The 16,683-nt window shown below is 34.3% G+C and overlaps 1 protein-coding gene across 5 annotated transcripts; it reads right to left on the bottom strand.

The window, feature by feature from the left end:
- Window positions 1-1,607: 1,607 nt before the first annotated feature.
- On the bottom strand, window positions 1,608-5,130 carry LOC117575901 (mast cell protease 8-like). 5 transcript variants are annotated; one of them, XM_034260345.2, is made up of 4 exons: window positions 2,640-3,128; window positions 2,159-2,348; window positions 2,078-2,097; window positions 1,762-2,019 (listed from the first exon to the last, which is right to left on the bottom strand). In XM_034260345.2, the coding sequence occupies exons 1-4, from the start codon at window positions 3,068-3,070 to the stop codon at window positions 1,980-1,982; spliced, it is 681 nt and encodes a 226-aa protein (XP_034116236.1). In that variant the 5' UTR covers window positions 3,071-3,128; the 3' UTR covers window positions 1,762-1,979. The 5 variants fall into 5 exon arrangements, with proteins under 5 accessions (XP_051862479.1, XP_034116235.1, XP_051862480.1 ...); XM_052006519.1 differs by lacking the exon at window positions 2,640-3,128 and adding an exon at window positions 4,641-5,130 and having other exon boundaries at window positions 1,608-2,019; window positions 2,078-2,348; XM_034260344.2 differs by having other exon boundaries at window positions 1,608-2,019; window positions 2,078-2,348; window positions 2,640-3,127.
- Between the last annotated feature and the right edge of the window lie 11,553 nt (window positions 5,131-16,683).

The raw sequence follows: 16,683 nt of genomic DNA, 5'->3' as shown, positions 1-16,683 counted from the left end.
ACACAGCCGATTCCCTGAACGCGCCGCATTACATTGCGTTCTTGCCACAGGAGGCAGGAGCAACAGGACTTTGTCGTGGCGCCTCGCACTTCGAACTGGGCCTGTCACCTTAACGAGCTTAATGAAGAACTCATTAATCATGCACGCTTTTCTCATTCATATGCGACCAAGCAACTTGCCGCGACAAATCAATCCTCTCCTCGCCTTCCTCTTCCTCGTCTACGTCCTCTTCCGCTCTTTATCCCCTTGCCCAGATATTCATGCTTGCAGCCATCAATCAATCAATTGATGCCGCTTTGCATCTGACTTTGTCCATGAATGAACCCGGAAATGCTTTTGTCAAAACATTTGCAGCCCATTTTTGGCAGCGGCTTTAAAGTATTATATCCGCTTAACCGTAGATCCTGCTCTTCTGTGGCATGATTGATGTCCATGTCCTTGTCCATGTCCATGTAATACTTTCCAGCATTCCGAGTCTGGATTTGCATCTAATGAGTGTAGAGATTTTACCAATGCCCAATGCAATTTGATTGAGTTGAGGGGACTCCGCATAATTATCCAAAATAAGTAAGATGATGATGACACCATATGTAGTATGAGTTTGCTGGGGATTCGAAAAAGAGATTCCTGCTTAGAAGACTTTTCTTATTGAGGAGTTTACGTATAGTCAGCTTGAAAAAAAGATTTCTAATCTTAAAATTAATATTATAATTAGATTTGAGGGTATTTTCTAAAAAACATTGGAAACTAGAAGAACCGAATAAAAATATTATTAATATTTAATGAATTTATAACAATCTTGGAACCTTGATAGGGTGAGAAGGGTATTATAACTTTGTGCTGGCAGGAAATGTATGTAACAGGTATATTCTTCATCAGCATCAACAGCCGAGACGATCTAACCATGTCCGTCTGTCCGTCCGTCCGTATGAAACACTGGATCTCAGAGACTTTAAGGGATAGAGCTATAATTTTTACCACGCCCACTTCCGCCCCCGCAAGTCAACAACAATCGAATAAAAAGCGTATTTTAAAGCTAGTATATATAATAATAACTATAGTAGTTATGATTCCTGAAAATTTGGTTGCGATCAGATAAACATTGTCGAAGTTATAAAAGAAATACTTTTGTATGGGCAAAAACGCCTACTTATAAGGGTCTTAGTTACTTTGGCTGACAATCTGGTATATTGAGCCGTCTATGGTATATTTTGAATGAGGTACTATATTGATAAACCAAACATATCATTTGGTATATTTTTAGTATTTTTTAAGTATTTTCGGTATATTTTCAAAATGATACCGCAATATTTTGCCTTTATTAAAAATGGGTAGCGGGTGTCTCACAGTCGAGCACACTCGACTGCAACTTTCTTACTTGTTTGTTTTATATTTTTAGACTATTACCGCAATATTTTGCTTTTATACAAATTGGGTAGCCGGTATCTCACAGTCGAGCACACTCGACTGTAGCTTTGTCACTTGTTAATTTTATATTAGCGAATTTATAGTTCCTATTATTAATTGTATGCCACAAAATATTGCAAAAAATATTTATAATTCTTACCAAATTCAACTGAGACAAATAGATTGCTTATCAATATTTTATAATTATAAAATCTTGTCTGGTTTGCTTTAGACTATCATATTTCATATATTTTAAAAAATATTTTGATTGATGAAAGCAATGACGAATGCCAGGAAGATGTGCTCCAACTTATTGGTGAGGCAACAAACTCCATTTCGTAATATCCATTCTCGAAAATAGTAGACATTAGTGTAGGCAAAAGGAAGTGTTGCATGGCCTATACGGACCACGTATGCAGCAATGCCCACCACTTTGTTATCGCATATTAACGGTCCTCCTGAGTCACCATTGGAACCGCTGACTTCGTAATTTTTGGGGTTCGACATGCATACAGACAAGTCCTTATTAAAGCCGCTGATTCTTGAGGCACAATATGCGTCTGAGTTAATAGTTACATCTCCATTCCCAATATCATCAGGCACGGGTCCACCCTAGAAATCGAATTGAAGTAATGCATATTTCTATTGAATATTATAGTTGCAAACTTACTTCCAAAATGACGCCCCATCCTATGATAGTACATAACTGTCCAGTTAATGGCTTCTCATTTGCTATAGGAATAATACTCACAAACTCTTCATTTAAGTCCAACTCATCCTTGAGCTTAATCAATGCGATGTCATAGATTTTCTTATATTCATAATAGTTAGGATGCAATTTTACTGAGGCCACCGTTAATTCTTGGGTCTGTTTATTTCGAAGCAAACGGCGGGTTGTTCCAGCGATGACCTTTATATTCTTTGCGAGCGTTATAGAACCCCTGTATAAAAAGCAAATAAAATATAGAAGATCCAAATATTCCAGAAATATTTGAAATATTAATATACATTTTCGATAAAGCACAAAATATACCATAAAGTATGCCATTTATAGTTATATATTGTCTATCGGCTCCGCTGCTCACCCGGAACCAGAATATATATATACTTTATGGGGTCGCAGGTATCCTAATCTGCTTGTTACAATACATTTCCTATACGGACCCCTTAACCTTATGTCTTCTGCTTAAAAGAAATGTATGTGCAGTTTAATTTGACAACATGGAACGTACCGCGTGGTAAGACAATGCGCTGCTGTCAGAATAACTTTCTTAGAAATTATAGAGCCACCACAAAAGTGTCCAAATCCAAAACCATATTCATCCTCCATATATACAAGGCGAAGCGACACAACATATTTAGCAAAATCATTCTTCTCTGGACGATAACCACCGGCTACTAGAAAAACGAATTCATCATCCTCTCTGGTTTTGACTAAGCTTGAGTTGGCAAAAGATTCGCTTTTACTTTTCACTTTTGTTAGTGGTGCCTCATTGGTGTTCTTGACCTCATCAAGTACATTATAAAAACTCTTGTAGTTACTTCGTAATACCGCAGACTCAATATTAAGGTTGTCTTCCAACATTGCGTCAGCCAAAAGATTTAAATGTTTGTAGTGGCAATGTATAAAAGCGAGAATAACAATTAATTTTGAGAGATTCATTTCAGAGTTTTATGATTCGATAATACGTGTTTTAATTGTACACTCTCAAGATTTGTGATTGGAAAAATAAAAGCATACTACATCGTTACTTACTTAAATATTACGAATACAAATGCTCTAAGTTATTCGATCTATTTCTTTAAATGTATGAAAATCCTCTTTAATCTTGCACAATCCAAATTTACAATTTATATATTGAACAAGTTCTATTTAATATCAAAATATATTTATATTAGAATTCTTCAATCTTTAGTCAACTAAAATATTCGGGCATAACTTCCGATTCTCTTTGATCAGTGTTTTCATTTAAAAAACGATTAAAATTATGCAGATTACAGATTTTTTATAAATGCAAAAAAACAACGAAAATGTCTATAAATTTAAAGCTGCTTCATGTATAATATATTTTATTTTCAATGTTGCTTATTATATAATATATCGACTATTTAAAGTTCCCATTATTAATTGTATGCCACAAAATATTGCAGAAAATATTTACAATTAATTTCAAATTAAAATGAGACAAATAGAGAGTTTATCAAAATTATAAAATCTTATCTTAGTCTATATTCCGTATCTTTTAAAAAGTATATTGATTGATGAAAGCAATGACGAATGCCAGGACGATGTGCTCCAACTTATTGGTGAGGCAACAAACTCCATTTCGTAATATCCATTCTCGAAAATAGTAGACATTAGTGTATACCGAAGGAAGTGTTGCATGTCCAATACGAATCCCGCCTGAACAAATGCCCACCACTTTGTTATCGCATATTAACGGTCCTCCTGAGTCACCATTGGAACTGCTGACTTCATAATTTTTGGAGTTCGACATGCATACAAACAAGTCCTTTTTAAAGCCCCTGATTCTTGAGGCACAATATGCATCTGAGTTAATAGTTACATCTCCATTCCCAATATCATCAGGCAAGGGTCCACCCTAGAAATTGAATTGAAGTGATGCATATTTCTATTGTATATTATAGTTGCAAACTTACTTCCAAAATGACGCCCCATCCTATGATAGTACATAACTGTCCAGCTAATGGCTTCTCATTTGCTATAGGAATAATACTCACAAACTCTTCATTTAAGTCCAACTCATCCTTGAGCTTAATCAATGCAATGTCATAAAATTTCTCAAGAAAACTAAACTTAGGATGCACTTTTACTGAGGCCACCGTTAATTCTTGGGTCTGTTTATTTCGTAGCAAACGACGAGTTGTTCCAGCGATGACCTTTATATTCTTTGCGAGCGTTATAGAACCCCTGTATAGAAAGCAAATAAAATATAGAATATCCAAATATTCCGGAAATGTATTGAAATATTAATATACATTTTCGATAAAGCACAAAATATACCATAAAGTATATCAATTTGCCATTTATAGTTATAGTATGTCTTGTCTATCGGCTTCGCTGCTCATCCTGAACCAGAATATATATGTATATACTTTATGGGTATCCTATTCTGCTTGTTACAACACATTTCCTATACGGACCCCTTTACCTTATGTCTTCTGCTTAAAAGAAATGTATGTGCAATTTAATTTGACAACATGGAACGTACCTCATAGCAAGACAATGCGCTGCTGTCAGAATAACTTTCTTAGAAATTATAGAGCCACCACAAAAGTGTCCAGCTCCAAAACCATTATCTTCCTCTATATCTACACGGCGAAGCGACACAACATATTTAACAAGATCATTCTTCTCTGGACGATAACCACCGGCTACTAGAAAAACGAATTCATCATCCTCTCTGGTTTTGACCAAGCTAGAGTTGGCAAAAGATTCGCTTTTACTTTTCACTTTTGTTAGTGGTGCCTCATTGGTGTTCTTGACCTCATCAAGTACATTATAAAAACTCTTGTAGTTGCTTCGTAATACCGCAGACTCAATATTAAGGTTGTCTTCCAATAGTGCGTCAGCCAAAAGGTTTAAATGTTTATAGCGGCAATGTATAAAAGCGAGAATAACAATTAATTTTGAGAGATTCATTTCAGAGTTTTATGATTCGATAATATTAGTTTTGATTGTAAATTATCAAAACTTGTTATTAAAAAAAAAGCATACTACATCTTAACATACTTAAATATTACGAATACAAATGTTCTAAGTTATCCGTTTTATTTATTTAGCTGAATGAAAATGCTCTTTAACCTTGCACAACCTAAATTTGCAATTTGTGTATAGAACAAGTTATATTCAATATCGGAATATATTTATATTATAATGCATCAATCTTTAGTCAACTAAAATATTCGGACATTGTTTTTGATTCTCTTATTAGATTTTATTCAACTTTTGTTATCAAAATCGATGACACTTTTCAAGTCTTTAGATTTAATAAACGAATGAAATTATGCAATTTACAGGTTTTTTTATAAACGCAAAAAGACAACGAAAATATCTATAACGTAAAACTGCTTCATATATAATATATTTTATTTTTAATGTTACATATTGTACTATATTGTAAAATAAATTTAAATTGAATATAACAACTCAGAAACTCACAGTCGAGTGTGCTCGAAGAATCCTCAAAGAATTTATTCAGTGGACTTTTATTGACTCATAATTATTGTTTCATTTTATAAATCGAAATACCTTATAAATTAAAAAACATATTGATCTATTTATGACTAAGATAATTGCTATATTAAAATGGCTTAAAATAAAGAAATATTCAAATTTGTAAACATAGCTACAGCGAAGATATTAACTTTAGATCTATTATGTTTAATACTTAAAAATAATAACAACTCACCGTATGCGTAAATTAAATATCGAAAAATACTTTTGCTGTTTACCGTAATCAGTTGCATAAATCAGCAAAATTTCTTTAGCGACAAAAAAGCTACACTTGCAAATAGCAGTCGCATTGTAATGCATGGCAACTTTATTGCAGCTTCAGCAGAAGCAGGAGAACAAACCTCAGTCAAGGATTTGTTATCGCGAGTCCTTTTGCCAATGACATTTAAATATGCTGCAGCAAGCCGCAAGCTGTCAGCGCGAGAAAGGAATTTCGAATGGCTGAGATAAAATGTGGTCGAGGAATTGCAGCTGCCAGAGCGTGTGGCACATTGAGACCAAGAACAAGAACGAGAACGAGGCTTGGCACGTTGACACGACAGAAAGCTCAAATTTGTGATTGCGTTTTGGGCTGCATAAGCAAAATACAAAAAATATATATATATATGAAAATAATGGGAATATCATATCTATGACTAAAAGAATGGCTGCGTGGCAGATGACATCAAAGGACGCCTTTTTGTAGGCGAAATTGCTTAATTACTTGTAAACATGAATTGCCAACACCTCCGCCAGGCTGACAAGGAAGAACTCAGCTCTGCTTCTCGGCTATTAATATTTTGTCGTATAGACAACTGTCGGTCCTAATTCGATGCTATTAACGCCTTGACACCCCGCCATCCCATCACAATTTAATATGCAGCCACGCCCAGAATACGGGACGCAGGACTCTTAATTTAATTAGAAGGCAGCTTGGAGCTTCACGGCAAGTGTCTGTGTATTGAATCTACGTAAATTTGTCAACTTTAAAAGTGAAAACTTCAAACGAATTTCTATTAGCGCATGCATAATTCAAATTGCGTATACGCCACGGTGTGTAAAAAGAACAGGACTTTAGGACTTTGTGTATTTCATTTTCAGTTTATTAGCATTAGTTTTTATTTTCATTGGATTCAGACAGCCGATGATCAAGTTCAAATTATACACATTCTTCTTTCGCTTGTCTCAATTTTATGGGCACAAGAATCGAGCAGTAAATTCGCGAAAGCATAAACAGAGAGCAAACAAAAAAAAAAAAAAAACCCCATTGAATTTTTTGTCTGTTGTCTGCAATGCGTTATTTACGATGCATAATCACATTTTTATTTAATTTTAAGTCCATTCGTCTGCTCGTCTCTTGTTTTTAATGACACTGACGTGTCAATGCGACAAATAAAAAATCGGGCGACTCGGCAGCCGGTTTTCGTCCTTTGGCATTGATTCAACTCAACTGTCCGGACAGGACTTTGGTTGTCTAGCCATTTGGCTGAATGTCAACGCAACGATTTTGATTTCAACTTTTTTTTTCCACTCTTTCTGTCGTATCTATGGTGTAATTTTTTTTTTCTCTCGTTTTAATTTCAATGAATGTTTAAAATGAGTTTTTGCCAACTGTCAGACAGCTTCTAGATCTGTTTATGATTGACATTTTGTAGTATTGGCGACTGGTCGAAACTTTTAGTTTTGCAATTAAAATGCGTTGTCTGGCAGCTGAGAATAAATAAATATTTACAGAAATTTAAAGTACAGACGGAGTAGAGAAATCAGAGAGAATCAGTGGGTTGTTTTATCATTTAATCAAACTTGATTTGAATAAATGTTTATCACACTTAATCTGCATTTGCATGAGAGAGAAATCCGCTTTATTCAAAGAATGCTGCAACCCTTTATGACAGCTAGTCCAAGGAGAGAGAAAAGAAGCGAGAGTGGGGGACTGTTATCTTTATCGCACTGTTAAGTGTTGGCACACTTTAAAGTTTATTTTGCAAGACTCTTGTGCTGCTGCTGCTGCTGCCCCCCCCCCCCCCCCCGACCAAGAGCTGTGGCACGTTCCGAGTGTCATAAAGCTGGCAATATGTTAAGTCAACTCGAAAGCACTTTTGCTTTATGTTGGTCGAATAAAACTTTAGTGCAGGCTGGGCGCAGTCACAAACACGATGATGACTTGGACTTGGACAAGGACTAATTCTTCGCCTTGGACATGGCCAGCGACAACATATGAGTCACGCTCCTAGGCCACAGTGAAAGAGCGACGACAATATCCAATATATACCATATATGTATGTATCTATGTATTTGTGCAGGAGCAGCAGGCTACACTTGACTTGAAACTAAAATCTAATAACACTTTTAGCACAAATACATGTTAATGTGACCCCAAGGAGTCACGCACACTCTGAATTTGTTGGGCCGACTTTCATAATTTCGTGTAGAAGCCAGGGCCAAAAACTTGGCCATAAAAGCCAGCCACAAAGTTGTATGAGTGCTTCATGCAAAACGCACAAAATGCAAGGCAGAAAGTTCTCAGCTGGTAGATACTCTAGAAATGATATATGAAAGAACCTACATAGATATGACTTAAAATTTTAAAATATCATTTGCAGCTGCTTCTCAATTTAACTTGAACATGAAGGGGTAACTAAATTATAAATAAAATATAAATTGATATAATATTAATTATATGCTTTACGCTTCGCCTGTAAAGTTTTTGTCTGACTTCCTATGCTATATGATATGAATATATGAACTGTGTTAGTGATTATTTACAAAATTTCATAATAAACAGTTTTTTAGTTTTCATGTTAGAATGATTATCTTTATCAAAAAACATTTTTAAAAGCCATTCAGGTGTTATATCATCGAGAGAGTTGACTTCACATCACACCCATCACCATTTGTGGCCGCAGGGTATGCGAAAAAGCGCTGCCAACCTGTGGCAAAGTTTATGCGGCATTATTAGCCATAGTAAAAGTTGGAATTTAGGTACTGCCCGAAATGTTGTACCTGCTTTATTAGATTGCAGCTGAGGGATGAGAGCTGGACTCTACAGCCAGAGCTAGAGCTTGAGCTCGGGCTCGTAAACTTTTCTTGCCACTTTGTCTGCGCATTAAAGTAAATGCGGAGAGTCCTTACAACAACAAAAACAACAATTACAGTTGCTACTTCTAGTACAAAAACAACAGCCATCAGATTTAGCCTCAGTTGCAAAAAAATAAGAGAAACTGAAACAACTTTTAGACCCGAAATGCAAAAGTTAGCCGAAAAATGCAGAGCACTTCTTTCATTTCTATATAAATAAAGGTTTATACTTACCATATACATATAAATATACATACATAGTTATACATATAGTTGCATATATACATTTTATTTAATATGCGGTAACATTGAAAACTTTCTTTGTTGTTGTGTGAAAAGTTTTGCGCCAACCGACAAAACAAAACACAGACAAAAAAGAAAAGAAATTTCTTTCCCTTACAAAAAAAAATAATAATGAACGAAAAAAGTTGTAATTGTTGTTGAGGTAAGAAATTTGTTATGGGTATTTATAGACGAAAGCCCTTGTGGGCAGTTGTACAGAATTCTGACGGAGAGCTCTCAGGAAATGTGCAGACTGCAACAAATATTGTGAGCAGAGAGATAAATGCCGAATTCGGAAAATATTCACAGAAATGAATTACGCCCAAGGCTCAACAAGAAAACCATACATTATATTTATATTTAAATATAGAAAGTTTGCCAAGAAACTTGAATTTATTTCTTATTTTCTATTATGCTTAAAATTCAATTAAAATGTATCTTGGAATATTATTACTTATACATTATATATCAATTTAAATATATTTTATACATTTAAGATTCAAAAGAAGCATATGGGCAATTCTCTGATGTCGAATGCGACATTTGTACGCATTCAAACTGAAAAAAAACATGTGCCACGACATTATTTTAATTTTGTAAAAATTGAAACTTATAGCTCTCGGTTAGCACTATAATTGGTGCTAAGATGGATTTTGGGCAATTGTTCGTTTTCAAGAAAATTGCAAAAATGTTGCGCATTCGCACGCGACAAAAACAGAAGTTACTTTTTCAAAAACCAGTTCAAGCACTTATTTCAGCGAAACGTGATGAAAGATTTTAATGCAATTAATTTTAATGTATTATGCATATATTTATCTAAATAGTGTATTTGTTTGACTTAAAAATATTAAGATGTCTTTTTTTAAATTAAATTTTAATCACTGTCGCACGCGACATGTCGCACGCGACATTTTTTCCATCATACGTTTTATGCTGTTTTTTTTTACTTTTTAAGTTCATTTGAAGAGCATATGAAGCATTTTCATAGTTTTTTAATATATTCAATTTTTTTATTTTCAACTGAAATTTCATACTTTAAAAAATAACTTTAATAAAGGTAAACAAAACGAAATATATTCATAACATGTACATAAGAAACATAATTACCTATCTTAAATTACATCATTAATGTCAAAAAAATTTTTTTTATGAATATACTGTTCTAGTAGATTTCGTTTGTTGGCCATTTCAGCAAAACAAATTCATTTGGTTTATAACCGGTATACTGTGCACATTCATTCTATCATTGTTTTTAATGACAAAGTCTCAATTGGCGCTTATGACATGAAATTTATATTATTTTTGCACATAAAAAGAGTATGCATCATCTACACTAAAAAAAAAAATAATTTAACGAAAAAAAAAAAAAATTTTTTTTTGCCATGTCGCACGCGACAAACTTTCAAAAATTCTTAAAAATGAAGTTGTGCTTATATTCATTCAAATTTTATTTTATTATATTTGGTAGCAAAAGATGTGTTTGGACACAATTTTGCATGCTCAATGGACAAAAACTTTAGATGCACTCATAACAAATGCTGTTTTCACTGTCGCACGCGACAAAAATAGAAGCTGATTAGCTGAAAAGAAATTTACCGTTATTAGCTATTGCATCATTTCTTTTATATTTTTTGTATATTCCTTGGATATTAAACAAGATATTAAACTAAGGGTATCAATGCATACTGACTCCCTTTAAGGAAATGAATCAAAACAAAACTTGCAGTAGAAATCTTCAAAACAGAACTTTTGCTCATCTTCGACTTTGCATTGAAATTTTTCAAAATGTGTTATGAGTAAATGGAAAAATCGTTTATATTAGTTAAATGTAATATTTTCCCTATAAACAAATGTGAAGAAAACATGCTTTTATAGAGTTTGAATTTTTTGGCGCCGGTTGCACTTTCTAGAGAATTGCCCATATATTTTTTATCTTCTTTTGTAGTTTTTGTATTCATTAGAATTTATTATTCACTTATTAAAGTTTGACAAGAAGCATTTATTGTTTTTTCAATTTTCTACTAATAGCTTTTAAACTAAAATGTGTTTTACCTTAAAATCTTATTTGTTTATATCAATTTATATCAAAATTTATAAAGGTAGAATGCAGTTTACATACATTAAATTAATTGAATTAATGCATATTTTAATATTTTAGTGTAATTTATCTTCCCTCTACTTTAACGGTTGAAGCGTGTTATAACTTTGTGGCTGCAGGAAATGTATATACATATGTAACACGTAGAAAGAAGGCATCTCCGAACCTACATTGTATTTTTGATTCCTGAAAATTATGTTGCGTTCAGATAAAAATTGTAGTAGTTGTCTTTGGGGTATATTTATGTAGAATATTTTAAAAATAATACTACTCTTATTCAAATTATTTCTTACTTTCTTTTATCATTCTGTTAAATTTATAAATTTATTTTATGCATATATTTATATAATATTTGTGCATTTCATATATTACATGTATAGTTAAATTTGTATAGTCAGACCAAAAATATATTAAATTATAGGTTGCAATATAATTATTTAAGCATATTTCAATAAAGAACGTTTGACAAGAATTAGTTTTTAGTCATTTCATACCTTTCGTCAATAGTCTTAAAAAATGAAGTTACAAGTGAAAGGAAAAGAATAGTGAAAAGGATTAATTGCACAATTGGAAAAGGTTACATATAAATAAAAAATATATTGACTTCAGAAAAATAATCCGATATTTGTAAAAATAATTTGCACTATCGACAGCAGTATTAAGTAAATGAGCCTTAATAGCGACACTTTAACACTACTTTCAACAGAGTTAAATGTGATATTGACGAATGTATCGATATCGATTTAAAACTGAGAGAGAGAGAGAGAGAGAGAGAGAGAGAGAGAGTAAACATTTAATTGACAATATGTAAATACATATTCAATGCTTCATTATCGCAAGTGGCGCCACAACACTTCATTGAAGAATATGCGGACATTCCGGCCATCCATATCCATTCACATCCTGGGCAGTCAAAAGTTCCACTCAATGATGCCTGACGATGGTTGGCCGTACTTCTCGTCCCGATATTGGCATATTTATGGTAATTAATTTTACCATTAAGTGCTGTCATAATTTAAGTGCGGTTACAAATGCCAGTCGAAGCATTCTCCTCAACTTTTATAGTTCGACAGTTGTTCTTAAAGCTTTAATGAGGCAGAGATAGAGAGAGGAAAATTTAATAGGTTATACGAAACCAAAACCAACGAACAACGACCAACGACCCGTGGTCGACCCGTATCGCAATTTTGCCCCTCAGAACAAACAGGAAAAGTATCAAATTATGTTTGGATATCTCCAAGCACACAATATGATATCAATACAGATACATACAACTTAATGGGTGAATGTATCCTTCAGGTTGCCACTCGCTTCGATTCGTCTTCGTGTTTGTCACCTGGCAACCGCGGGCCTAATGAGACATCAAAGCAACCAGAGAGAGATTTGATACGTTACTGATTTCAGTTTGAGGTGGTTCAACTAATGCGATTGACAGATGTGTGCTTCCGTTTCCTGATTAAATGAGGCGTGAATTTGTAAACTCCTTTTTCTGCGCTCCATGTGTGTGTGTGTGCGTGTGGGTGCGTATCACATGTGAAAATGTAGCCTACATTTTGGAATATTATTGATTAGAATTGCGGTGGTAAGTTCAATATGCAATTTAAAGCCTCACAACTTCAAAAGTTTGCTGCAACAGTCATGTGTGTGTGTGTGTGCTGCTGTTGCAGCTGCAGGGGTTCCCAGTGGAAATGAAATGCATTTATTTATTTTAATTCCGCCACAACACTTCCGTTGTGCAATCAATGCACAACAGGCAACGGCGCAATGGGGCATGCCACGCGTTCTGCGTGTGGCATATTCACAACGCCTCTGCTGCTGAAGCTGCAGTTGGGTGGCAAGTGCAAGGCAATCACTGATCACTTTTCACACACAAATGCATAAAAACAATAAATGCAAATGATGTTGATCCTGGTCACTGGTTTTGCAGCAACTTCAACTTCAGCTCCAACTCCTTCTGTTGCTTCTGTTTTCCCGGCTGCTGCTGCTACTGCTGCTGTTGATGATGATGATGATGATGACCAGACGTCGGGCGCGCCCCATCAGACAACATTATTGCCTTTGAGCCACGCCTCTTTTGGCGGGCGAACAGTGAACACAACAGGCCGCCGCAGACATGCAATGCATTAAAAATTCACAATTTCCAGATTATTTTTAACGATTTTAAATACACATGAAACGTGGCTTGCGACCAGACTCAAATGGATCACAAACGTAGCAACGCCCCCTTCAACGGAAGCTGTCGCAGCTGCCCAACGGAAGTCCAACATGAATACCATACGCATATATAGTACAATATATAGACAAAGGAGAGAGATGCTCTGTGTGGCTGGTTGGCTGGCTGGCTGGTTAAACAAATGACAATAATAGCACTGCGAATGAATGCACAAAATCTGAAATCACAAATTTGAAACAAATGAAAATAATTAATTGTGACTTTTATGGCGGCAAATCAAATCGATTGTCTGCTTCGACATTTCACTGATTTCGTAATTAAACCAATAATGCTAAATTCAACGCTAACTGAGCGTTGACTTCCATGAAATCTGTCAAGATAATGCTTTAAAACCTTGTTAACAAATTCTTTAAATATTCATTTAATTAAATGCAGACTTCATTCTTACAAATACAATGTCGAACTTCGTAAATTAATAACGCATGGAGTTCTTCAGCACACTTTTGTTCATCTTACGTGTTAGCGGGAACTATGATTGGGTATTAAATATTTAGTTTAATAGTCATTTTCATGGGACGTTTTAACAGAATTCTTCATTAATTTGAATTTATTAATCAAAAATTGACCTTGGTGCATACCTTTTCAATTAAAGTCTCATTAAATAATTTGAGTTGATTGATATTTACTTTTAAGTTAATTTAGTTACATTATTCTTACATTGCAATGTAATAACTTAACCACATAAATCATCATATACAGACTGATATATTGTATAATGTATGTAAATGTTATGTTATTGTATAATTTTTAGAAATTTATGGGTAAAAGTGGTTTCTTAATAGATAAATCAATCAGTCTGTCACATACTTATGTTTAAGAGTTATACAAAAATTGCAAGCACCATTGACCATTTAAATTCGAATATTATTATTAAATGCGGAACAATATTGTTGTTCATTTTTCATTCATTCATCATTCATTTTCATATGGAAAGAAATTTATTTTATCATATGTGGTAAGGAGATATTTATGGGGTTAGTTTAGTTGCTTAAGTTTATTCAGGGTTAAATAATTCGGAATAAATAAATAATAGAAGTACCCCTTTATAGAAAACATAATTTTATTTTTCAATAAACACATGATAAAAAAGTAATATTTAAGATGTTTGTGTATTTACTTATAAATTAATAGATGTATAATCAAATTTTAAGTTTATTAATTATAATTAATTTAAACTTTACCTGGAAAATTATTGTTATGTTTAAATGTTAATCAAGGCGTTATCTCACTGGCTTATACGATCTTAGTTCGCATGCAGAAAACGTAGAAATTTGTTTAACTATTTACTTACTCATTGATTAACTTGAATGCTTAATCAGTTTGCTGCCACAAGAAGAGAATGCAGACAAAGAAAGTGATGAAGTAAAGATACTGTGGCAAAAGCTGATTGCCACAAGTCTCGTTTCTAATTGCAACTGAGGAGCAGTCAGAGTTGTTGTTATTGTTGTTGTGATTTTTGTTATTATGCGCTGCACTTTAATTATACACTTGCGGTCATTTAAAATTATTTGGCTCAAGTTGTTTGCACAGCAAGAGAGAGAGAAGCAGCTGCCACAAATCGCACGTCGCGCTTTGCAGCTTGCCCCCTCGTTGTAAGCTCATCTATTGTTGTTATTGTATTATTCGCTGGCTCGTTTCGCTTTGGCGCTTATCTGCCAAATGAATAAAAGCAAAGAAATGAAAATGAAAATGGAAATGGCAAAGTTAACACTTGTTAAACTTTCAACGAGGGTCGTTGTTGCCATTGTTGCTTCTGTGTTGGCTGTTCTCATTGTTGCCACTGCTGTTGTTGCTGTTGCTGTTGTTGTTTGCAAATTTTGTAATTTATACGAGCGCAGCACAAACAAAGTTGCCAAGAGTGCCTGGCGAATAATTAGCCCCGAAAATAACCGTGGGGCATAAGTTCAAGTGCAACAATGTGCAACAAAGTGGCGCTGCGCAGACAAATCAAAAACTAGTTCACAATGTTGCCCCCAAACTGCATTCCTCGCTCCTCTCTCTCTATGAAGTTCTCTCAAGCAGATGTAATGCAATACGACTACAAGTCCTTTCTGTGTCCCCCTTCATACCCTCCTCGCTCTCTTGCTCTCACTTACTTGCCGTATGTCTTTGTCTAGCTGACAGTATTTACCGTCTTGTTGCCCCTGCCACAGTTTTGTGCCACTGCCACCACAACGCAATTGACAGCGAATGCAAAGGCGTTTGGCATGCGTTGCATGTCTGCCAAACGCATAAATTGTTTATTGTTTTTCACAACTGTGCAAGTTTTGTGAGGAAGACGTCCGCGGGGGGTGGGCAACTTGCCTCTTGGGCTGTCGGTGGCAGCAACATTTAAAACGTGATTTAGTTGACGTCTCCTGCGTTGGCGTTGAAGTTGCCGACACGTCGCTGCCGTTGACAAATGCCCCAACCACATACGCTGTTAACTAAAAGTGTTGGACCTGACTTCAGAACGCGACCATCCATCCAATCTAGCCACCTAACCACCTAACCACATACTACGAATACTACTAGCATACATGTGTATTCGTTTAACTTGCATCTGGTTATCTACCTACCACAAAGCCGTCCAATCAAAGCTAAATGCAATTCAATTTTACAGTCAAGTTAAAAAAAAAAAACGAAAGAAACTTAATCTCAATACTCTGTTGTACTGCGAAGCTGAGCAATATTTTTAAAGGAGTTTGTTAAGGGAAAAAATAATCCATCGAAAGCAGATTATTTATGAAATTTGAAATTAATATAATAATTAATATAAATATTAATATAAATATTAATATAGGGAATCTTTTATATGAAGAGTAATGTTTTTATTTCATCATATGAAGATAGAATTCGATACTAAACTAAACTATTGCGTTTGGTTTGAAAGTAGTGTAAATGTAAGTGATATTTTCCTTGTAAAAGACTAAATGGGAATGTATTTTAAATAATCTTAATTAGAATACCTGAAAGCTGTTCAATTGAATCTCTTAAAATTTATATTTTAATTGCTATTACATTTGAGAAACTCATTTTTAATTCATAATAAAGAGAAATTAATAACAATAATAATTTTATTTACTAGTTAGTTAATAAACGCAGATCTTTTGTTGATGCAGAGTATTTAAATATCATCGAAATTATTTGCTGTCTATTCTTAGCATTGCTTTGCTGATTTATTGAGCATTTCGCATGAATATCTCAGCGAGGCAAATCAATGATCCGACTGCTGTCGGAATTGCGTGATTATGAATAACCACTTAGCATTTGATTAGCAAACGAAGACGAAGTGCGTGAAACTTCAGCTGAAGGCACGTGCTTCACGTTGCACATGAGTTTTTGTTGTGGGTAGAATCAGGAAGTGAG

Source organism: Drosophila albomicans, chromosome 2R, assembly GCF_009650485.2.
Source record: "Drosophila albomicans strain 15112-1751.03 chromosome 2R, ASM965048v2, whole genome shotgun sequence".
NCBI classification, from domain to species: Eukaryota; Metazoa; Arthropoda; class Insecta; order Diptera; family Drosophilidae; genus Drosophila; species Drosophila albomicans.
Note: the sequence above shows the minus strand (reverse complement) of the source record. Positions and strands in the feature narration are given on the sequence as shown.